This window comes from Oncorhynchus mykiss, chromosome 29, assembly GCF_057628025.1.
Source record: "Oncorhynchus mykiss isolate SJ-2025 chromosome 29, ASM5762802v1, whole genome shotgun sequence".
NCBI lineage: Eukaryota > Metazoa > Chordata > Actinopteri > Salmoniformes > Salmonidae > Oncorhynchus > Oncorhynchus mykiss.
Window position 1 is genome coordinate 23,969,719 of NC_143050.1, and position 25,883 is coordinate 23,995,601.

Genomic DNA, 25,883 nt, shown 5'->3' on the forward strand with positions numbered 1-25,883 from the left:
TAGATGAACTACAAGCATGTATATCCTACCAAAGGGACATTATAAACTGAAATATCTTATGTTTCACAGAGTCGTGGCTTAACGCCGACATGATTAGCGTACAGCTGGTGGATTTTAAGCTTTTACGGCAGGATACAACAGCGGCCTCTGGTAAGACAAGGAGTGGCGGCCTATGCATATTTGTAAGCAACAGCTGGTGCAAGGAAATCTAGAGGTTTTAAGCATTAGACCACACTATTTACCAAGAGAGTTTGCATCTATATTTTTCGTAGCTGTCTATATACCACTACAGACCGATGCTGGCACTAAGACCGCACCCAACGAGCTGTATAAGGCCATAAGCAAACAGGAAAACGCTCATCCAGAGATGGCGCTCCTAGTGGCCGGGGACTTTAATGCAGGGAAACTCATCAGTTTTACCTCATTTCTATCAGCATGTTAAATGTGCACCCAGAGGGGAAAAAACTCTGGACCACCTTTACTCAACACACACAGAGATGCGTACAAAGCTCTCTCTCCCTACATTTGGCAAATCTGACCATAATTCTATCCTCCAGATTCCTGCTTACAAGCAAAAACTAAAGCAGGAAGCACCAGTGACTTGGTGAATAATAAAGTGGTCAGATGAAGCAGATGCTTTACTATAGGACTGTTTTGCTAGTGCAGACTGGAATATGTTCCGGGATTCTTTCGATGGCATTGAGGAGTACACCACATCAGTCACTGGCTTCATCAATAAGTGCATCGACGACGTCGTCCCCACCGTGACCGTACGTACCTACCAGAAACCAGAAGCGCTGCCGCTTTCAAGGAGTAGGACTCAAGGAGTGGGAAGCTTATAAGAAATCCCACTATTGGGTTCTGATGGGGTATGGCGATTGAATTAAGCTCATGAGGCATTTATAAGTTATATTCTTCAAGAATCAATGGGTAGGCTACATATCAATAATTTACATATTTCATGAGCTGAATAAAAAGATCCCAAGTTTGTGCATGTTTGGGATGCTCTAGATCGACTTGACGACAGCGTGTTATAGTTCCCGCTAATATCCAGCAACTTCGCACAGACATTGAAGAGGAGTGGGACAACATTCCACAGGCCACAATCAACAGCCTCATTTAATTCTATGTGAAGGATATGTGTGGGCTACATGAGGCAAATGGTGGTTACACCAGAGACTGACTGGTTTTATTTATTTATTTGTACTTTTTACCCCTTTTTCTCCCCAATTTGTAGTTAGTCTTGTCCCATCGCTTAAACTCCCGAACGGACTCGGGAGAGGTGAAGGTCGAGAGCCATGCGTCCTCCGAAACACTACCCCGCCAAGCCGCACTGCTTCTTGACACACTGCTCACTTAACTCGGAAGTCAGCCGCACCAAACTGGTGACCAAAGTCAGCATCCATGCGCCCAGACCGCCACAAGCAGTCGCTAGAGCCCCAAATCGACAAGGACATCCTGGGATCAAACCCGGGTCTTTAGTGACGCCTCAAGCACTGCGATGCAATGCCTTAGACCGCTGCACCACTCGGGAGGCTACTGACTGGTTTTCTGATCCACACCCCTATATTTGCATATCTGTATTGCCAGTCAGGTGAAATCCATAGATTAGGCCTAATGTATTTATTTTAATTGACTGATTTCTTTATATGAACTGTAACTCAGTAAAATCTTTGAAACCTGTACCCCCGCACACTTACTTGGTACAGGTACCCCCTAGAGGTCGACCGATTTAATTAGGGCCGATTTCAAGTTTTCATAACAATTGGATATCGGCATTTTTGGACGCCGATTACATTGCACTCCACGGGGAGACTGTGTGACTTCAAGCCTATCAACTCCCGAGATTAGGCTGGCAATACTAAAGTGCCTATAAGAACATCCAATAGTCAAAGGTATATGAAATACAAATTGTATAAAGAGAAATATTCCTAGAATCCTTATAATAACTACAACCTAAAACTTCTTAACTGGGAATATTGAAGACTCATGTTAAAAAGGAACCACCAGCTTTCATATGTTCTCATGTTCTGAGCAAGGAACTTAAACATGAGCTTTTTTACATGGCAAATATTGCACTTTTCACTTTGATTTTGCATTATTTAAACCAAATTGAACATGCTTCATTATTTATTTGAGGCTAAATAGATTTTTATATGTATTATATTAAGTTCAAATAAGTGTTCATTCAGTATTGTTGTAATTGTTATTATTACACACATATTATATATATATATATATATATATATAAATAAAAATCGACAGATTAATTGGTATCGGCTTTTTTTGGGCCTCCAATAATCGGTATCGGCGGTAAAATCATAATCGGTGAACCTCTAGTACCCACTGTACATAGCCTCCTTATTGTTATGTTATTGTGTCACTTTTTATTATTTACTTTATTTGGTAATTATTTTCTCAACTCTTGAACTGCACTTTTGGTTAAGGGCTTGTAAGTAAGCATTTCACGGTAAGGTCTACACTTGTTGTATTCGGGCATGTGACAAAGTTTGATGTTGTGTTTATATTTTTGTTCAATGTGCAAGATTTTAACTGCAATTTTAAATTCTGTGAAATAAACCTTTTTTCCCCCACCAATTTACACAACTCAAAAGGCACCTAATTTTTGGAACAACCCACATAGAATCGTGATACATGTAGAATGGCAATACATATGGTATAAAAGTGATAATATCTTATTGTGAGGCACAGCCCTACTACCAATGGTTCTATCTGTGGGGTTTTGTGATGGGAAGTAAATAAGTAATTGGAAGTCATGCCGAAGTGACTTAAATTATGCTTTGTATGAAGCCAAACCCATTGTGTAGTTACCTCAAGCTGTTATCCAAACTCCCTTGCCTTCACTGCCAAATCAGGCAGCGCACGCACTGTGGATTTCATCTGCAAGAAGAGCACTGCTCAATTTTTAACAATGGCCAAGCGACGCTGTCATATATTCGCTACGGTTGCGCTATTACTGTTTGGGATTGTAGCCATTCTCCTTCTAACTATTCCCACGGATGACTTGACCGAACCTCCGGAATTTATGGTAAGATTCGTTGGGCTATTTTTGGACTGTGTATGTCAGCGTTTTATGCTGGTTCGTGAAATGTAAGCTGAAAACAATTAGCCTCACCAACCCCTTACGAAAAAAGATTGCAGTCAGAGTGCAGTTTAACTGTAGTATAATGCAGTATAACTGCAGTTAAAGCGGAGTTAACTGCAATATGCTGCAAATACTGCTTCCAAAATACTTTTTTTTTTTACAACTAATTTTGCAGTGCGACTGCAGTTATTCTGCAATTACTGTGTCCAAAATACTACAGTGGACTGCAGTTACTGCACTTTTACTTCAGTTTCAAAAGTGCTATATATTTTTTGTAAGGGACAGTGTAGGCTGTGAATGGAGTGGAGTGAGGTGTCTATCTGCAGGCAGCAGCATGCAGAATATAAACTGCATATTCGACAAGGTAATTTGTGTCTACTGACTACAACACTGAAGATAATACAATTGTCAACAAGCATTCAACAATTCTGTCAGTCTATCCATCTCTGCAACCTGGTCCCGAAGCATTTCATATTATTCTTTATGTAAACCCAAGATGCTCCTTTTAGTATGCATGTCACGTTTCATATGGTATGTATACATTTTTGGATGCCCATCATCCATTTCATATGTTACAAATTACAATTTGTATGATATGTTATGAATTATGAATTGCAAATTCGTAACATATTGTACAAGGTATGAAGCCTTACGAATTGCAGTTTATTGTGGCTAACGTTAGCTGGCTAGGGGTTAGGGTTAGCTAACATGATAAGTAGTTGCAAAGTTGCTAAAATGCTAGTGTCCATGATGAGATTTAAACACGCAACCTTTTGGTTGCTATACGTTCACATTATACACCCACTCATCCACCCTGACCAATGACCCTCCTTTCGTTTTTTGCCTCAAGTAACCTGTCTTATGTAACCATACCAAAGGTAACACATACTAATTTGAATGTTTACTATGCTAAGTCTAAATCAAATCAAACTGTATTTGTCACATGTGCCGAATACAAGTGTAGACTTTACCGTGAAATGCTTACTTACAAGCCCTTAACCAACAGTGCAGTTTAAGAAGAGGTAAGAACATTTTTACCAAATAAACTAAAGTAAAAAATAATGAAAAGCAACCCAATAACATAACAATAACTAGGCTATATACAGGGATTACCGGTACTGAGTCAGTGTGCGAGGGTACAGGTTAGAGGTCATTTGTACATGTAGGTAGGGGTGAAGTGACTATGCATAGATAAACAGCGAGTAGCAGCAGTGTACAAAATAAATGGAGGTGGTTAATGTCATTGTCCAGTGGACATTTGATTAATTGTTCAGCAGTCTTATGGATTGGGGGTAGAAGCTGTTCAGGAGACTTTTTGGTTCTAGACTTGGCACTCCGGTACCTCTTGCCGTGCAGTAGCAGAGAAAACTGTCTATGACTTGGGTGACTGGAGTCTCTGACATTTTTATGGGCTTTTCTCTGACACGCCTATTTATATAGGTCCTGGATTGCAGGAAGCTTGGCCCCAGTGATGTACTGGACCGTATGCGCTAACTTCTGTAGCGCATTACGGTCAGAATCCGAGCAGTTGCCATACCTGGCGGGGATGCAACGGGTCAGGGTGCTCTCAATGGTGCAGCTGTAGAACTTTGAGGATCTGGGGACCCATGTCAAATCTTTTCAGTCTCCTGAGGATGGGGAAAAGGTTTTGTCCTGCCCTCTTCACAACTGTCTTGGTGTATTTGGACCATGATGGATCGTTGGTAATGCGGACATTTCTCTGACCATCTCCCTATAGGCTGTCTCATCGTTGTCGGTGATCAGGCCTACCACTGTTGTGTCATCAGCAAACTTAATGATGGTGTTGGAGTCGTGTTTGACCACGCAGTCGTGGTTGAATGGGGAGTATATGAGGGGACTAAGTGCACACCCCTGAGGGGCCCCAGTGTTGAGGATCAGCGTGGCAGACGTGTTGTTACTTACCCTTACCACCTGGGGGTGGCCCGTCAGGAAGTCCAGGATCCAGTTGCAGAGGGAGGTGTTTAGTCCCAGGGTCCTTAGCTTAGTGCTGAGCTTTGTGGGCACTATGGTGTTGGATGCTGAGCTGTAGTTAATGAACAGCATTCTCACATAGGTGGTTCTTTTGTCCAGGTGGGAAAGGGCAGTGTGGAGTGTGATTGAGATTGCGTTATCTGTGGATCTGTTGGGTCGATATGCGAATTAGAGTGGGTCTAGGGTATCTGGGAGGATGCTGTTGATGTGAGCTATGACCAGCCTTTCAAAGCACTTCATGGCTATCAACGTGAGTGCTACAGGGCGATAATAATTTAGGCAGGTTACCTTCGCTTCCTTGGGCACAGGGACTATGGTGATCTGCTTGAAACATGTCAGTATTACAGACTCAGGTTGAAAATGTCAGTGAAGACACTTGCCTGTTGGTCCGCAGCATGCTTTGAGTACACGTCCTGGTAATCCATCTGGCCCTGCGGCTTTGTGAATGTTGATCTGTTTAAAGGTCTTGCTTACATTGGCTACCAAAAGTGTTATCACACAGTCATCCAGAACAGCTGGTGCTCTCATGCATGCTTCAGTGTTGCTTGCCTCGAAGCGAGCATAAAAGGAATTTAGCTCGTCTGATAAGCTCGCGTCACTGGGCAGCTCGCATCTGGGTTTCCCTTTGTAGTCCATAATAGTTTTCTAGCCCTGCCACATTCGACGAGCATCTGAGCCCGTGTAGTAGGATTCAATCTTAATCCTGTATTGACGCTTTGCTTGTTTGATGGTTCATTTGAGGGCATAGCGGGATTTCTTATAGGCGTCCAGATTAGTGTCCCGCATCTTGAAATTGGCAGCTGTAGCCTTTAGCTCGATGCGGATGTTGCCTGTAATCGATGGCTTCTGGTTTGGATATATACGTACGGTCACTGTGGGGATGACGTCGTCGATGCACTTATTGATGAAGACGATGACTGAGGTGGTATACTCCTCAATAACATTGGATGAATCCCAGAACATATTCCAGTCTGTGCTAGCAAAACTGTCCTGTAGTGTAGCGTCCGCGCCATCTGACCACTTCCGTATTGAGCGAGTCACTGGTGCTTCTTGCTTTAGTTTATGCTTGTAAGCAGGAATCAGGAGGATAGAATTATTGTCGAATTTGCCAAATGGAGGGTGGGGGAGAGCTTTGCATGCATCTCTGTGTGTGGAGTAAAGGTGGTCTAGAGTTTTTTTTTTTCTCTCTCTGGTTGCGCATGTGACGTGCTGGTAAAATAATTGGTAAAACTGATTGAAGTTTGCCTGCATTAAAGTCCCTGGCCACTAGGAGCGCTGCTTCTGGGTGAACATTGTCTTGTTTGCTTATGGCCTTATAGAGTTGGTTGAGTGTGCTCTTAGTGCCAGCATCGGTCTGTGGAGGTAAATAGATGGCTACGAATAATATAGCTGAGAACTCTCTTGGTAGATTGTGTGGTCTTCCTCAGGTGAGCAATCCTCAGGTGAGAATACCTCGAGACTTCTTTAATATAAGACATCGCGCACCAGCTCTTATTGACAAAAAGACACACACCCCCACCCCTCGTCTTACCAGAAGCAGCTTCTTTGTTCTGAGGGTGCATTGAAAATCCCTCCAACTCTATATTGTCGGTGAAACATAGGATATTACAGTTCTTAATTGGTAGGATAATCATAATCGTAGGTCATCCATTTTATTTTCCAATGATTGCATGTTAGCAAGTAGAATTGATGGCAATGGGACTTTACTCGCTCGCCTACAGATTCTCAAAAGGCAGCCTGATCTGCGTCCTCTTTTCCTCCGTCTTTACTTCACGCAAATTATGTGGATCTGAGCCTGTTCCAGGGAGAGCAGTATATCTTTCTCGTCGGACTCGTTAAAGGAAAAAGCTTCTTCCAGTCCGTAGTGAGTAATCCCAGTTCTGATGTCCAGAAGTTATTTGTGGTCATAAGAGATGGTAGCAGCAACATTATGTACAAATAAGTTACAAACAACGCAAAAAAACGTCAACCATCCTCTTCAGTGCCATTCTACCACTACTGGTCTGTGAGACCAGGCTGATCCACCTCATACATAAAATAATATAAGAAACTTGTAGCAATTTAGTTAGCCTACCATCTTAGGGTTAACATTCTTCCTTCCATACATTTGAATAAGGTTGATAGCCAACCTTGCTGAGCATCTATCCAATATTACAGTCACTGAAAATTACCAAAACATATTTGGCCATTAATGTGTCTGGGTCACATTGTCATCATATAATATTCACCCTGAGAAGTGTTAACATGGGTGTGAGTTGCTAACAACCTAGTGACACTACTTTGTGGTGTCCAAAGCAATCTGCTGAGACAATGTATCTTTCACCTTATGTCACTTACTGGGGTCCAACATATAAAGAAAAATACATTACAGAAAAGACTACAATTTACATACATTAACATGTAGTGTAGAGGTCAACCGATTAATCTGCATTTTTTTAAAGTTTTCATAACAATTGATAATCTGCTTTTTTGATGCCGATTATGGCCGATTTACATTGCACTCCACAAACCTGTTACACGAGTGCAGCAAGGAGCCAAGGTACAGTGGGGCAAAAAAGTATTGTCAGCCACCAATTGTGCAAGTTCTCCCACTTAAAAAGATGAGAGAGGCCTGTAATTTCCATCATAGGTACACTTCAACTATGACAGACAAAATGAGAAAAAAACATCCAGAAAATCACATTGTAGGATTTTTAATGAATTTATTTGCAAATTATGGTGGAAAATAAGTATTTGGTCAATAACAAAAGTTTATCTCAATACTTTGTTATATACCCTTTGTTGGCAATGACAGAGGTCAAATGTTTTCTGTAAGTCTTCACAAGGTTTTCACACTGTTGCTGGTATTTTGGCCCATTCCTCCATGCATTCCTCCTCTAGAGCAGTGATGTTTTGGGGCTGTTGCTGGGCAACACGGACTTTCAACTCCCTCCAAAGATTTTCTATGGGGTTGAGATCTGGAGACTGGCTAGGCCACTCCAGGACCTTGAAATGCTGAAGCCACTCCTTCGTTGCCCGGGTGGTGTGTTTGGGATCATTGTCATGCTGAAAGACCCAGCCACGTTTCATCTTCAATGCCGTTGCTGATGGAAGGAGGTTTTCACTCAAAATCTCACGATACATGGCCCCATTCATTATTTTCTTTACACGGATCAGTCGTCCTGGTCCCTTTGCAGGAAAACAGCCCCAAAGCATGATGTTTCCACCCCTATGCTTCACAGTAGGTATGGTGTTCTTTGGATGCAACTCAGCATTCTTTGTCCTCCAAACACGACAAGTTGAGTTTTTACCAAAAAGTTATATTTTCGTTTCATCTGACCATATGACATTCTCCCAATCCTCTTCTGGATCATCCAAATGTTCTCTAGCAAACTTCAGACGGGCCTGGACATGTACTGGCTTAAGCAGGGGGACACGTCTGGCACTGCAGGATTTGAGTCCCTGGCGGCGTATTGTGTTACTGATGGTAGGCTTTGTTACTTTGGTCCCAGCTCTCTGCAGGTCATTCACTAGGTCCTCCCGTGTGGTTCTGGGATTTTTGCTCACCGTTCTTGTGATCATTTTGACCCCACGGGGTGAGATCTTGCGTGGAGCCCCAGATCGAGGGAGATTATCAGTGGTCTTGTATGTCTTCCATTTCCTAATAATTGCTCCCACAGTTGATTTCTTCAAACCAAGCTGCTTACCTATTGCAGATTCAGTCTTCCCAGCCTGGTGCAGGTCTACAATTTTGTTTCTGGCGTCCTTTGACAAGTCTTTGGTCTTGGCCATAGTGGAGTTTGGAGTGTGACTGTTTGAGGTTGTGGACAGGTGTCTTTTATACTGATAACAAGTTCAAACAGGTGCCATTAATACAGGTAACGAGTGGAAGGCAGAGGAGCCTCTTAAAGAAGAAGTTACAGGTCTATGAGAGCCAGAAATCTTGCTTGTTTGTAGGTGACCAAATACTTATTTTCCACCATATTTTGCAAATAAATTCATTACAATTCCTACAATGTGATTTTTCTGGATTTTTTTTCTCATTTTTTCTGTCATAGTTGAAGTGTACCTATGATGAAAATTACAGGCCTCTCATATTTTTAAGTGGGAGAACTTGCACATTTGGTGGCTGACTAAATACTTTTTTGCCCCACTGTAAGTTGCTAGCTAGCATTAAACTTATCTTGTAAAAAACAATCACTAGTTAACTACACATGGTTGATGATATTACTACTTTAACTAGCTTGTCCCGCGTTGCAAATAATCAATGAGGTGCCCGTTAATTTATCATCGAATCACAGCCTACTTCGCCAAACGGGTGATGATTTAACAAGCGCATTCGCAAAAAAAGCACTGTCGTTGCTTCAATGTACCAAACCATAAACATCAATGCCTTTCTGATAATCAATACACATGTATTTTTTAAACCTGCATATTTAGTTCAAATAAATTTGTTAACAGGCAATATTAACTAGGGAAATTGTTTCACTTCTCTTGCGTTCTGTGCAAGCACAGTCAGGGTATATGCAGCAATTTGGGCCGTCTGGCTCGTTGCGAACACCATTTCTTCCTAACAAAGACCATAATTAATTTGCCAGAATTTTAGATAATTCTGACATAACATTGAAGGTTGTGCAATGTAACAGCAATATTTAGACTTATGGATGCCACCCGTTTGACAAAATATGGAACGGTTCCGTATTTCACTGAAAGAATAAACTTTTTGTTTTTGAAATTATAGTTGCCGGATTTGACCATATTAATGACCTAAGGCTCGTATTTCTGTGTTTTATATTATATTATAATTAAGTCTATGATTTGATATATGATAGTCTGACTGAGCGGTGGTAGGCAGCAGCAGGCTTGTAAGCATTCATTCAAACAGCAGCTCTTAGCAATGTGGGATGCACAGCGCTGTTTATGACTTCAAGCCTATCAACTCCCGAGATTACGCTGGCAATACTAAAGTGCCTATAAGAACATCCAATAGTCAAAGGTATATGAAATACAAATGGTATTGAGAGAAATAGTCCTATAATTCCTATAATAACTACAACCTAAAACTTCTTAACTGGGAATATTGAAGACTCATGTTAAAAGGAACCACCAGCTTTCATATGTTCTGAGCAAGGAACTTAAACGTTAGCTTTCTTACATGGCACATATTGCACTTTTACTTTCTTCTCCAACACAGTTTTTTTGCATTATTTAAACCAAATTGAACACGTTTCATTATTTATTTATGTATTATGTTAAGTTAAAATAAGTGTTCATTCAGTATTGTTGTAATTGTCATTGTTACAAATATATATATAAAAACCGTCCGATTAATCGGTATCAGCTTTTTTTGGTCCTTCAATAATCGGTATCGGCATTGAAATATCGTAATCGGTCAACCTCCAATGTAGTGTGTGTGTGTGCATCTACATGCCTTCTGTTTTCACAAGTGAAGCCTTGACCTCCACAGAAACTATGCCTCACTGACATAGGCCTGCATTACATTGCAGCCAGGGTCCTTGGAACTACATTACCTTCATCTGAAATATCCTATTGGTGGTGTCTGGTGTCTGCTTTCTCACCTCTCTCTGTGTCTCTCGCTGTCTACGATGTATGCAGAGCCCCAATTCCAAGTTGAGAGACTCACTGAATGATTTCAGTCTAAGTGATTCTTTATCACTTTCTGTTTCTCTCTGTTGTACGTGTACCCTCCTTCCACACTGTAACCCAGAGAAGCAGCTGTATGGCCAATATTCTAGACCCCAGCCTCAGTCTAGTGAGATCTGTGGAGGCTCAATGACTGTATTAGAGAGGTTTTCTAACACAGAAGAGCTTCAGCTAGAAGTTAATAAAAAATGGAGGGCCTAAAACAACCAAAGAGAGAGAGAAGGCACTATAAACACCAAGACAAAAAACACTCGGGGAGTATTTGTTGTGAGCATGACCCTGTTTCCAGTAGTGGCGACAACAACCATCCTTCACCGTGATGGGCCTCGCCTTTAATGTATCGCAATTAACCACTTCCTAATTACAACTAATGACTGGCTTGTTTAAGCTCCCCACAGCTAATTGGTAGACCGAACCACAAGCAGAGAAATGCCACGAGGAGTCATAAATAGGAGAGTTGTGAAAAGGAGGGCTGTCCAGAGGAAGCAACTTTAATTAGCAATAATCAATATTCAAGGCGATGCTTTTTTCGCAGTTTATACGTCTATCAAGCATCATAAATACTTAATGTTTTAAAAAAGTCTGCTGCACCCCCCAATCCCCCCAAATGTATATTTCCCAAGTTTATGGCAATCAGGCAAATCAGATATGATTAATTATAAATTGAACCATTATAGCAGCGTGCTTCAGAATCTAACGTTCACGAATTACATCCATAACTGGGTTGCAGATAGATGTGCTCTCCTGGTAGTTCTGCTGCCAGAGCAGAGCAGGGTTCCCTGGGCCTGGCCAAGTCACATTCAGGGGCCATTATGATTCTGCAGCGCCCTGTAGTTTCATTTAGATCCATAAGACTCCAATAGACACAGAATCAGATGATTTACAGCATATCTGATCATTGAGTCTCTGAGTCTCTCTGTGTTCTCTTCACTGCTCATGGAGCAGTCGCCTGGACTTCTTCAAAATTCTCTTTACACGGATGGCATGTAAACTAACAACACAATGTGGGCAACATGATGTGTGGTCAGGTATAGTGAAGTGTTTGCATTTTAACAGTCACATACCCTAATGCGTGCCTGGCTCTTTGTGCAATGCTGAAAGGAGCCTCTGTTTGCTCGAACAGATGTTGCCAATGGCTCAACCCTGTGTATGTTTGGGTGAATTTAAAAACCTCAGAGGGAAGAGTAGTTGAATGCCTTGAACCATAACAGATAACTACTACTTGCATGGGTTATTGACCGTCTGTGTATATAAAGAATGTGAATCAAATCTCTACCGGTCCTCATATAAATGTTATGAATACCCTTCAAGTTGTATGAATACCCTATATGATGTTGTCAATGGAAAAACAGGAAAGCAGCTCTTTGTGGAGGACTGGTCTGCAGTTCTGTCTGATCACACCGTAGAACCCTACGAATGACTACTGCTGTATTTTTTTGTCAATGGGGCATATTCATTATGTTAGTTTAGTTGCATATCCATGTTGCTCTGTTTTTGGAAGACTCTTCTTCCTTCTCTGCCTCTTGCCTCTCATTGGGTGAGTTTGTGTAATTGAGAAATCTTTGTTTAAAAATCAGAAAACCTATCATCACAGCTAGAGACTACTATTTGTTTTCTGTGTGTCGCCCCTACCGGCTCGCTCTCTTCCCCCCCATACCGAAGCCATCGACCACAGCTTCCTGTTAGCTGGTGAAATGGTTAACAGTCAGTTTGTTTAGAAAAAGTTTGAAGGTCTCATCCTGTTCCACCCCCGCCCCATCAAACATGTCATCGGGTGAGCTCGTTTTCAACTGAAGAGTTTTGGGGGGGTTTATTGGGAGGTCAAAACAGGAAGTTGTAGTCCTGGGGTGGAACATGCCGGCCATGCCAATCAGCTGTTTCTATTCCATTTAGTGCCAGATAAATGTACAGAGACAGCACTTCAGTTAAATATAATTTCAGCTATGCACAGTATGCAAACCAACTCAGTGACCTTGTGGTTTGAAGGTTGGGAGTTAGATCCCCTGCCGAGTCGTACCAAATACTGTAAAAATGGGACCCAATGCGTCTCTGCTTTGCTCTCAGCATTAGAGCTTCAGTGCATTCGGAAAGTATTCAGACCCCTTCCCCTTTTCCACATTGTTACATTACAGCCATTACAGCCAAGAACAGTTGATTGTGTATGTCAGATGAATTGTCTATAGAGCTCCAAGACAGGATTGTGTTGAGGCACAGATGTGGGGAAGGGTATCAAAACATTTCTGCAGCACTGGAGATCCCCAAGAACACAGTGGACTCTATCATTCTAAGTGGAAGAAGTTACTCTACCTAGAGCTGTCCGCACGACCAAACTGAGCAAACAGGGGAGAAGGCCTTTCGTCAAGGAGGTTACCAAGAACCTGATGATGACTCTGACAAAGCTCCAAAGTTCCTCTGTGGAGATGGGAGAACCTGCCAGAAGGACAACCATCTCTGCAGCACACCACCAATAAGGGCTTTATGGTAGAGTGGCCAGATGGAAGCCACTCAGTAAAAGGCACATGACAGCCCACTTGGAGTTTACCAAAAGGCACCTAAAGGACTCTCAGAACATGAGAAACAAGGTTCTCTGGTCAAATGAAACCAAGATTGAACTCTTTGGCCTGAATGCCAATCCTCACGTCTGGAGGAAACCTGGCACCATCCCTACGGTGAAGCATGGTGGTGGCAGCATAATGCTGTGGGGATGTTTTTCAGTGGCAGGGACTGGATAGACTAGTCCAGATCGAGGGAAAGATGAACGGCGCAAAGTACAGAGATCCTTGATGAAAACCTGCTCCAGAGTGCTCAGGACCTCTGACTGGGGTGAAGGTTCACTAAGCCATAACAACGCAGGAGACAAGTCTATGAATGTCCTTGAGTGGCCCAGCCCAGAGCCTGGACTTGAACCTGATCCAACATCTCTGGAAAGGCCTGAAAATAGCTGTGCAGCGGCGCTCCCTGTCTAACCTGACAGACCTTGAGAGGATCTGCAGAGAAGAATGGGGGAAACTCCCCAAATACAAGTGTGCCAAGCTTGTAGCGTCATTCCCAAAAAGACTCGAGGCTGTAATCGCTACCATATATTTTTTGGGGGGTGGGGTGGTAAATGTCTAAAAACCTGTTGTTGCTTTGTCATCGTGGGGTATTGTGTGTAGATTGATGGGGGGGAAACACTTGAATCCATTTTAGAATAAGGCTGTAATGTAACAATGTGGAACAAGTCAAGAGATCTGAATACTTTCCAAATGCACTGTAGATTGGGAGTAATGGTAATGAAGCATTCTCACGCTACAAAAACAGTAAATAGCCTCCTGCTCCTATGAGCTGTTCAGGCTTGCACAAGCCAAGTCTTGTCCTAGGCTACTTACTCATGATGTATGTTAGTATCACGTTTCCTTTTTGCAGGTTCACATATGCATGAATGCTCTGAGAGACATACAATCAGGTCAAAAATGATTGGCACCCTGTATAAAATTAATACATACTGAGCTATATTGTATGTAAAATAGCTCTTTTCATGTGATCTGATTCCAATCCAAGTGCCAATGCTGTTTAGCAATCTCCAAGCATTTACATTTGTTAGATGACATGAAGATAGAGCTCTTTGCCCACGCACACCAGTGGTGGGTTTAGTGTCGAAAGAAAGATGCATGAAAGATGAATTCACTGAATCCCAAGGTGGAATGTACAAGAAATTTAGCTAGGCCAACTGAACATGTAGCCGATAATTGGACGCACTCGCTTTGGCTCTACTGGTGCCTATATTGCATTGATGTTACAAGTCATTATACCACCCTGCTCTTAGTGAGCTGCCCGTTTTGTCCCCGTGGGAGAAAACCAGTGCGCCCCTATCGGTGGTTGTGTGCTATGTAATAGAACTGTAGGCTACTTCAGTGGTTGTATGCCTGCATGACACAAGTACTTTTTCCAACAATTGTTTACAGAGATTATTTCACTTATAATTCAGTATATCACAATTCCAGTGGGTTAGAAGTTTACATACAAAGTTGACTGTGCCTTTAAACAGCTTGGAACATTCCAGAAAAGGATGTCATGGCTTTAGAAGCTTCTGACAGGATAATTTACATAATTTGAGTCAATTGGAGGTGTACCTGTGGATGTATTTCAAGGCCTACCTTCAAACCCAGTGCCCATTTGCTTGACATCATTGGAAAACCAAAAGAAATCAGCCAAGACCTCAGAAAAACAATTGTAGACCTCCACAAGTCTAGTTCATCCGTGGGAGCAATTTCCAAATGCCTGAAGGTACCACATTCATCTCTACAAACAATAGTATGCAAGTATAAATACCATGGGACCACGCAGCCGTCTTACCACTCAGGAAGGAGACTCGTTCTGTCTCCCAGAGATGAACATGCTTTGGTGCGAAAAGTACAAATCAATCCCAGAACAGCAGCAAAGTATCCATATCCACAGTAAAACGAGTCCTATATCGACATAACCTGAATGGCCGCTCAGCAAGGAAGAAGCCACTGCTCCAAAACCGCCATAAAAAAAGCCAGACTACGGTTTGCAACTGCACATGGGGACAAATATCGTACTTTTTGGAGAAATGTCCTTTGGTCTGATGAAACAAAAATAGAACTGTTTGGCCATAATGGAGTAAAAAGGGGGAGGCTTGCAAACTGAAGAAAACCATGCCAACCGTGAAGCATGGGAGTGGCAGCATCATGTTGTGGGGGTGCTTTGCTACAGGAGGGACTTTTGCACTTAACAAGATAATGGCATCATAAGGAAAGAAAATGATGTGGATATAATGAAGCAACTTCTCAAGACATCAGTCAGGAAGTTAAAGCTTGGTCGCAAATGTGTCGTCCTTAAGCCATTTTGCCACAACTTTGGAAAACAAAGTCAAGGTATTGGAGTGGCCATCACAAAGCCCTGACCTCAATCCTATAGAATTCGTGGGCAGAACTGAAAAAGCGTGTGTGAGCAAGGAGGCCTACAAACCTGACTCAAATACACCAGCTCTGTCAGGAGGAATAGGCCAACATTCACCCAATTTATTGTGGGAAGCTTGTGGGAGGCTACCCGAAACGTTTGACCCAAGTTAAACAATTTAAATGTAATGCTACCAAATACTAATTGAGTGTATGTAAACTTCTGACCCACTGGGAATGTGATGAAAGAAATCATTCACTCTACTATTATTCTAATTATTATTATTCTGATTTCACATTCTTAAAATAAAGTGGTGATCCTAGAATATTTACTAGGATTAAATGTCAGGATTTGTGAAAAACTGAGTTTGAATGTATTTGGCGAAGATGTATGTAAACTTCTGACTTCAACTGTAGTCACTTGGCCGAGCCCTGCTACAGAAAGCAGGCAGACAGGCATTGAAGCATTCAGTTACTGTTTCGAAAGGACATTAGAATGGGCAAAACAAGTGACCTAAGCGACTGAGCGTGGTATGATCATCGGTGCCAGGCGCGTCAGTTCCAGTATCTCAGAAGCGGCCGGCCTCCTGGGCTTTTCACACACATCAATCCAGCAGCAGCCCTGTGGGCAAAAACAGCTTGTTGATGAGAGGTTCGAAGGAGAATGACAAGAATCGTGCAAACTAACAGGCGGTCCACAAACAGGAAAATAAACAATTAAGTACAACAGTGGTGTGCAGCACGGCATCTCAGAACTCGTCCTTGTCACGGATGGGCTATTGCAACAGATGACCACACCGGGTTCCACTACTATCAGCTATAAACAAGAGGCTCCAGTGGGCAACCAATCACCAACACTGGACAATTGAGGAGTGGAAAAACATTGCTGGTCTGACAAATCCCGGTTCCTTTGCATCATGCTGATGGCAGAATCAGGATTTGGCGTAAGCTGCATGTGTCTATGGCCCCATCCTGCCATGTGTCAACGGTACAGGCTGGTGGTGTAATGGTGTAGGGAATGTTTTCCTGGCACACATTAGGTCCCTTGATACCAAATATAGCAACATTTCTAGGCCCCAGAAAATTCAGACTGTTCTGGGGGTAAAGTGGGATCCAACCCAGTACTAGATGGGTGTACCTAATAAATTGGACTTACCAATGGAATCATGAATCGTGTTATTATATAGGTTATATCTTGTTTTTTTATACACACCTTATTTAAAATATTACATTTGTGGTTCACTAGAGCACAATTAAGTCTGGCCAAGACTATATATATTTTTTCTTTGTATTGCATAGAGACAGTCACTGACCAATAACCTGCATTAAAGGGAATTACCACTACAGAGGCACCAATAAGGTCGCTCTCTCACTGGTGCATCAGTACAGGACAGATTCACGCAGGAAGCATCAAAGGGGAAAGGGGAGGAGGTGAAAGAGGAACATGGGGGATTTGTATTTATTTTTTATGTCTTGTGAATACATGCCCACTTAGAAGCTTAAGGGTTGATCAATACTGCTTTCATTGTAGCTGTTTATGTAGTGTATCAACACCTTACATAAGGTATGGAGTCAAAATGAGAAAATATATGAAGACCCATCTCAATGTTATGTGTTTTTGTGGGAGGGGTATTGGAGGACAACTGGAGGTCTACTTAGAGTTAGTATGGAGAAGTATCTCAAAATGGTTGTAAGGACAGCGATGAGTATCTTAAAATGTAACCCATCATGGTCATCAGTGTATTAAGTATAGCTAGCTATAATTCCACTGTTTTTATGCTGATAATAAGAAAATAATTTTTACATGGCTAAAGGACAAGGATTACATATTCTCTTCAGGAAGCTCATTCAATATCTTTAATGAAGTGCCCTGGGAAAAATAATGGGATGGTCAAATCTATTGCAGTCGGTGGGTAAAGAAATTCAAAAGGTGTTATGATCCTACTCAAAAACAATTTGGATCTTGAGGTACGATATGTTACAATGGATTTGGAAGGAAGATGGATTGCCTTGAATATACTATTTGATGATTAACAGTTGTCTCAAATCTATAAGGACCGAAAAATGACGATCCAAACTGCTTTGAAAATCCACTATTTATTCACAAAAGTATGTGGACACCCCTTTAAATGAGTGGATTAGGCTATTTCAGCCAAACCTGTTTACCACAGATGTTTAAAATCGAACACATGGCTATGCAATCTCCATAGACAAACATTGGCAGTAGAATGGCCTTACTGAAGAGCTCAGTGACTTTCAAAGTGGCACCGTCAAAGAATGCCACCTTTCCAACAAGTCAGTACTTCAAATCTCTAGCCTGCTAGAGCTTCCCCGGTCAACTGTAAGTGCTGTTATTGTGCCGTGGTCTGGGAGCAACAACGGCTCAGCCACGAAGTGGTAGGCCACACAAACGCACAGAACAGGACCGCGGAGTGCTGAACTGCGTAGAGTGTAAAAATTCTGTCCTCGGTTGCAACACTCACTACGGAGTTCCAAACTACCTCTGGAGCAATGTCAGCACAAGAACGGTTAGTTGGGAGCTTCATAAAATGGGTTTCCATGGCCAAGCAGCCACACACAAGCCTAAGATCACCATGCACAATGCCAAGCGTTGGCTGGAGTGGTGTAAACGCACGGCCATTGGTCTCTGGAGTGTTGAATCACACTTCACCATCTGGCAGTCCATCGGATGGATCTGAGTTTGGCGGATGCCAGGAGAACACTACGTGCCCCAATGCATAGTGCCAACTTTAAAGTTTGGTGGAGGAGGAATAATGGTCTGGGGCTGTTTTTCATGGTTCAGGCTAGGCCCCTTAGTTCCAGTGAAGGGAAATTTTAACTCCATAGCATACAATGACATTCTAGACGATTCTGTGCTTCCAACTTTGTGACAACAGTTTGGGGAAGGCCCTTTTCTGTTTCAGCTTGACAATGCCCCCATGCACAAAGCGAGGTCCATACAGAAATGGTTTGTTGAGATCGGTGTGGAAGAACTTGACTGGCCTGCACAGAGCTCTGACCTCAACCCCATTAAACACCTTTGGGATGAATTGGAATGCTGACTTTGAGCCAGGCCTAATTGCCCAAAGTCAGTTCCCAACCTCACTAATGCTCTTGTGGCTGAATGGAAGCAAGTCCCCGCAGCAATGATCCAACATCTGGTAGAAAGCCTTCCCAGCATGGAGGATGTACTGTTTCTCTGTGTTAATTTACATGTGTAGTTGTATGTGATTTTTATATATTTTTTTAAACTTTTGTTTCTAAACCTTTCTCTTGGGAATAAAGAAGAAAAAAAAGGTAGGGAAAATGTGTTTTGGGAGAGTTTAGGTATTGACTAGACTGGTGGGGGTCAGGGGTGCAGGTGGCTCAGGCTAGCTGGGAGGTCTGGCAGAAATTTGATATAGAGGATTTCTTAATAAAGACATTTTTTTAAAGTGATTTGTTAAAGGTGCTACACGATATTGATTATTGAATTACTTTTTATCTAGTTCAGTCTTATCAATCACTTAAACCTATTTAACGACGATCTCTTACCTAGCTTGATGACTGGGTGCATTTTTTCAAATGTTTTGTTCTAAATAGAGAGGGCTAGAAGGGCCATGGGTTATATTGGATTGTGTAGAAATGCAGTAAATTTGCTTTAGATGTCAGACCCTTTGCAAAGTTATGTCCCCCCCACTTTAAAGCCAAAGTTGTGCCCCTTATATTAAGGTATTTTAATGTGTGAACCCCATCCAAACCGCATGCGGGCGAGCTAAATCACGCTTGTTAATTTTCAGTGGCTGGAGGTTGGTTTCCACTGAAATTATTTGTTGATTAGTGTAGAAGAACTTGACTGGCCTGCACAGAGCCCAGACCTCAACCCCATCGAACACCTTTGGGATGAATTGGAATGCTGAATGCGAGTCGGGCCCAATTGCCCAACATCAGTGTCGGACCTCACTATGCTCGTGGCTGAATGGAAGCAAGTCCCCGCAGCAATGTTCCAACATCTGGTGGAAAGCCTTCCCAGAAGAGTGGAGACTGTTATAGCAGCAAAGGGGGGCGGGCAACTCTATATTAATGCCCATGATTTTGGAATTAGATGTTTGACAAGCAGGTATCCACATACTTTTGGTCATTGTGTATTTATAAGAATCTAATTTGACTCATAACTATTTTACAATGGTAGGGAACTAGGAAAGGGGATACCTAGTCAGTTGCACAACTGAACGCATTCATTCATGCATTCAGTTCTCATGTCTTCTGCATTTAACCCAATCCCTCTGAATCAGAAAGGTGCACACTCTATTAAGTACATCAATAGAACGTAAAGGCAATAATACTGCTCATTTTCACCCTCTGGCGCTCATATTATGAATTATGGACACGTTGGCACTGGTTGATGTATGGACGCTTAAAAATTCGGACATACTTGTCCCAAAGTCACTCCTGCGTTTGTCTTGGGTGTGTGCTTAGGGTCGTTGTCCTGCTGGAAGGTGAACCTTCGCCCCAGTCTGAGGTCCTGGGTGCTCTGGAGCAGGTTTTCATCATTGATCTCTCTATACTTTGATCCATTCTTCTTTCCCTCAAAAACTAGTCTCCCAGTCCCTGCCGTTGAAAAACATCCCCACAGCATGATGCTGCCACCACCATGGTTCACCGTAAGGATGGGGCCAGGTTTCCTCCAGACGTGAAGCTTGGCATTCAGGTCAAAGAGTTCAATCCTGGTTTCATCACACCAGAAAACCTTGCTTTTAGGTGCCTTTTGGCAAACTCCAAGTGGGTTGTCATGCCTTTTCCCGAGAAGTGGCTTCTTCCATAAAGGCCTGATTGGTAGAGTGCTGCAGAGATGGTTGTCCTTCTGGAAGGTTCTCCCATCTCCACAGAGGAACTCTAGAGCTCTATCAGAGTGACCATCGGGTTCTTGGTAACCTCCCTGACCAAGGCCCTTCTCCCCCGATTGCTCAGTTTGGCCGAACGGCCAGCTCTAGGCAGAGTCTTGGTGGTTCCAAACTTCTTCCATTTAAGAATGGAGGCCACTGTGTTCTTGGGGACCTTCAATGCTGCAGAAATGTTTTGGTATCCTTCCCCAGATCTGAGCCTCGACACAATCCTGTCTCTGAGCTCTACGGACAATTCCTTCGACCTCATGGCTTGGTTTTTGCTCTGACATGCACTGTCAACTGTTGGACCTTTATATAGACAGGCGTGTGCCTTTCCAAATAATGTCCAATCAATTGATTTTACCACAGGTGGACTCTAATCAATTTGTAGAAACATCAAGGATGATCAATGGAAACAGGATACACCGGAACTCAATTTCGAGTCTCATAGCAAAGGGTCCTAATACTTATGTAAATAAGGTTTGCAAAAAAATTCTTTGCTTTGTCATTATGGGGTATTGTGTGTAGATTGAGGAATTCAAAAAATTATACATAATCCATTTTAGAGTAAAGCTGTAATGGAACCAAATGTGGAAAATGTCAAGGGGTCTGAATACTTTCCTAAGGCACTAAATCCTAACTGGTTATCCAGTAGGCTACTAAGAGAGACACATCCAGTGTTTCAAAGTGGTCTCTTTGCTGTTATACAGAATAAAATCATACATTTCCAGTCGCTTGACAATGGAGCCCTGTTTAAATTATCCTCTTTTTTAAAATGAGGCTTTACAGAGTTGGCTACTATTCCAATTTTATCATCCTGAAGAGGCACAACATATTACAGCAAATAATATGGCTAGACGCCAATATACGGAGAAGATAAACCAGTTCTCGTGTAGATAATGTTTTAGGAACGTATGGTTATGAATGATATAAAACAGTCAAATTATGTCACGCAATTAATCAAGGGGTATGGAGATGTATGCTCAATACAAAATGATAACCAACTCATCCCAGCTCTGCCACAAAAAGGTGAGGAGGATTATTTCAGATACTGTTTGAAGAGGTAAGGTTCCAGATGTTTTCAAAAGATATGCATGGACTCTGTATGGGTGGGAGGGCAAAGAGACCGGAGGTGGCACAACGGAGTGCTGGGGTGTAGGGTTTGAGCGTGGTCTGAAAGTAGGGAGTAGCAGTTCCTCTTGCTGTTCCGTAGGTAAGCACCATGGTCTTGTAGTGGATGTGAGCTTCGACTGGAAACCAGTGGAGTGTGGGGAGGAGCGGGATGACGAGTGAACTTGGGAAGGTTGAAAACCAGGCAGGCTGCAGCGCCCTGTATAAGTTGCGGGGAGCCCAAACAACGAGTTGCAGTAGTCCAGATGGGAGAGGACAAGTGCCTGGATTAGGACCTGCGCCACTTCCTGTGTAAGGAAGGGTCGTACTCTACAGATGTTGTAGAGCATGAACCTGCAGGAGCGAGTCACTGCTTTGATGTTTGCAGAGAACGATAGGGTGTTGTCCAGGGTCACACCAATTTTCTTTGCACTCTGGGAGGGTGACATTGTGGAGTTGTCAATCGTGATGGAGTTATTTGAGCTGGCAGGCCGTCCCTGGCAGGAAGAGCAGCTCTGTCTTGTCGAGGTTGAGCTTGAGGTGGTGTGCTGACATCCAAGTTGAGATATCTGCCAGGCACGCAGAGATGAGTGTTGCCACCTTGGTGTTAGAAGGGGGGGAAGGAGAAAAATAGTTGAGCATAGCAATGATAGGAGAGACGATGTGAGGATATGACGGCGCTGAGTGACTTGGTGTATAGAGAGAAGAGGGCCTAGAACCGAGCACTGGGGGACACCAGTTGTGAGAGTATGTGGTGCAGACACAGAATCCTCTCCACGTCACCTGGTAGGAGCGGCCTGCCAGGTTTGATGCAATCCAAGAGTGTGCAGAGGCTAAGACGCCCAAAACAAAGAGTGGAGAGGATATGATGGTTCATGGTGTTGAAGGCAGCAGATCGATCTAGGAGGATGATAACAGAGGAGAGTCAGCTTTGGCATTGTGGCGAGCCTCCATGACACAGAGCAGTCTCGATTGAGTGACCCGTCTTGAAGCCTGTCTGGTTAGGGTCAAGAAGATCTTTGTGAGAGAAAGTTTAGAGACCGCACACTCAAGTGTTTGGGAAAGAAAACAAAGGAATAGGTCTATTGTTTTTGACGTCAGGAGTCGTGTTGTGTGTTTGAGGAGGGGAGCGACTCGGGCCATTTTGAAGACAAAGGTGTCACGACCAGTGGTCAGGGATGAGTTGATGAGTGAAGTGGTTATCAAAGGGAAAATTATTAACACGTTTTTTTAATTGAGAGACGAGCTTAAAGTTTTCTTTACTGACCATAATTCTCACTTGTCTGACCGCTTGCATGATGATGAGTTTCTCACACGACTGGCCTATCTGGGTGATGTTTTTTCTTGCCTGAAAGATCTGAATCTAGGATTACAGGGACTCTCCTCAACTATGTTCAATGTGCGGGACAAAATGAAGGCTATGACTAAGAAATTGGAGCTCTTCTCTATCTGCATTAACAAGGACAACACACAGGTCTTTTCATCATGCAAATGAACTCAAGCTTACAGACAATGTCAAATGTGATATAGCGAGTGAGTGAGCTGGGTGCGCAATTACACAGGTATTTTCCCGAAACAGACAACACAAACAACTGGATTCGTTATCCCTTTAATGCCCTGCCTCCAGTCCACTTGTGAACAAGAGAACCTCATAGAAATTGCAACAAGCGGTTCTGTGAAAATTTAATTTAATCAGAAACCACTGTCAGATTTCTGCATAGGGCTGCGCTCAGAGTATCCTACCTTGGCAAATTGCACTGTTAAGACACTGATGCCCTTTGCAACCATGTAACTATGTGAGAGTGGATTCTCAGCCCTCCCTAGCATAAAAACTACATACAGGCACAGACTGTGTGGGAAATGATTTAAGACTGAACTCTGCAATGTTGGGTTGTATTGGAGAGAGTCTATGTACATCCTTTCAAGCACACCCTTCTCATTAGCCTGTGGTGAGTTATTCACAATTGTTGATGAACAAATAAGGTTTTATATGTAAGATGGCTAAATAGAGAACAAAATTATTGATTATTATTATATTATTATTTGTGCCCTGGTTCTAAAAGAGCTCTTTGTCACTTCCCACGAGCCGGGTTGTGACAAAAACTCACACTCATTCTTATGTTTAATAAATGTGTCGTATAGTTTTGTGTGTGGCTGGCTTACAAAGATGGCAAAAAAACAACATTTGAGAGTGCTGACCCTGGTGCTAGAGGGGGTACGCAGCTGGAGGTTGAATGTTTGAAGGGGTACACGATTATAAAACGTTTGGGAACCACTGCCGTAGGCAATTTCAACAAATTTACTGAGTTACAAGTTAAATCAGTAAATTTAAATAAATGAATTAATCTATGGATTTCACATGACGGCAGGAGCGCAGCCATGGGTGGGTCCACCCACTTGGGATCCAGGACCTGCCAATCAGAATTAGTTTTTTTATTACAGACAGAAACACTCCTCAGTTTCATCAGCTGTCCGTGTGGCTGGTCTCAGATGATCCCGCAGGTGAAGAAGACCTGGGCTGGCGTGGTTACACGTTGTCTGCGGTTGTGAGACCAGTTGGAAGTACTGCCAAATTCTCTAAAATGATGTTGGAGGCAGCTTGTGGTAAAGAAATTAACATTCAATTTTCTGGCAACAGCTCTGGTGGTCATTCCTTGCAATCTGCATGCCAATTGCACACTCCCTCAAAACTTGAGACATCTGTGGCATTGTTTTGTGTGATAAAACTGCACATTTTAGAGTAGCCTTTTATTGTCCCCAGCACAAGGTGCACCTTTATAATGATCATGCCGTTTAATCAGCTTCTTGATTTGCCACACCTGTCAGGTGGATGGATTATCTTGGCAAATGAGAAATGCTCTCTAACAGGGATGTAAACAAATTTGTGCTCATAAGAAATAAGCTTTTTGTGCGTACATTTCTGGGATTTTTTATTTCAGCTCATGAAACATGGGACCAACACTTTACATGTTGCATTTAAATTTTTGTTCAGCATATTTTGGTCATAGTAAGTTCTGCTGTAATAATGTCATCATTACAAAGTGGCCTCATGCAGGATGTTGGCCCAAGGGTTTTAATAGAAGACAGTATCTTAGAAAGTTAATGTTGCCTTACTCATTTGAATATTTACACACAATTTACCATGTTTAGAGTTTATGATTCATAGCATAATCAGGATTGGAGCGTACACACTCTAAACCGTTCCTTCATGATTTGCAATCATGGGTTGTTCTCAGACCAGACAGGGCCTCTTACTTCTCCTAATTAATTCCCTCATCCTCTTTCACATCCTCTACAACTTTCCATCTATCTTACCATTGACGTAAACATGCAAGCAACATTCTTGCTGCCCAAAATGTATACACGATGTCATAAAAGCAAGAGGACAGGCCTTCAATCTAGTTAAATGTCTTCCAGATGTCTCTATCCATATTAAATGTATTGGCATAGATGGATTTCAAACACCTGATCGTTTGTAACCTGTTATGGTTTGGAGTATACCCAAATAGGTTGTCTTTTCTTGGGTATTATTCTAAATCAGCTCTTTTTTCTCAAGATTTGTCTCTAATCTCCCTCTCTTCTCTTCTCTTCTCTCCAACCCTCTCCCCAGTATGGGATAGTTCTGGACGCAGGCTCCTCTCACACAGCCATGTACATCTACAAGTGGCCGGCAGACAAGCAGAATGGCACGGGTGTGGTCACTCAGCACACTGAATGCCACCCCAAGGGTAAGACAGTATCCCAATGGAAGGATTCTTCCAGGTGGTTGTCTGCTATTTATCAAATGTTTACATAGAAATTACTTGGTAGAATCGTAATTAAATTGTTATTACTCTTTTGTTCCTTTTGAGACTTAAAACAAGTAGTATTACCATGTGTTACCAGTGAGTAACCAATTATTTGAAGTACCAGAAAGTACAGATTTGCATCCGAAATGTTTATCAAAGAGCAGGCAAATGGGGTGGCAGGTAGCCTAGTGGTTAGAGCATTGGACTTGTAACCGAAAGGTAGCTAGTTTGAATCCCCGAGCTGACAAGGTAAAAATCTGTCATTCTGCCCCTGAACAAGACAGTTAACCCACTGTTCCTAGGCCATCATTAAAAATAATAATTTGTTCTTAACTGACTTGCCTAGTTAAATAAAGGTAATAAAAAATATATATAAATATTTTTTAAACAATAATAATTGTAAAATACTGTATTACCCAAAACCTTAACCCCAAGAAGAAAACTTTTTGGGCGCTCCAGTTGGCAAAGAACAGTCCCC

At 42.4% G+C, this 25,883-nt stretch overlaps 1 protein-coding gene across 2 annotated transcripts in view; it reads left to right on the forward strand.

Annotated features, from left to right (window-relative positions):
• The first annotated feature begins 2,638 nt into the window (after positions 1–2,638).
• The window catches only part of LOC110509849 (ectonucleoside triphosphate diphosphohydrolase 2), a 31,549-nt gene continuing 8,304 nt past the window's right edge, over positions 2,639–25,883 (forward strand). The window contains exons 1-2 of one of the 2 annotated variants that reach the window (XM_021590989.3): positions 2,639–3,049; positions 25,228–25,345. In XM_021590989.3, the coding sequence (XP_021446664.1) occupies positions 2,933–3,049; positions 25,228–25,345 (235 nt within the window). In that variant the 5' untranslated portion in view covers positions 2,639–2,932. Of the gene's footprint in view, positions 3,050–11,644; positions 11,770–25,227; positions 25,346–25,883 lie in introns of those variants that run through there. The other variant, XM_021590990.3, reaches the window with a different exon arrangement.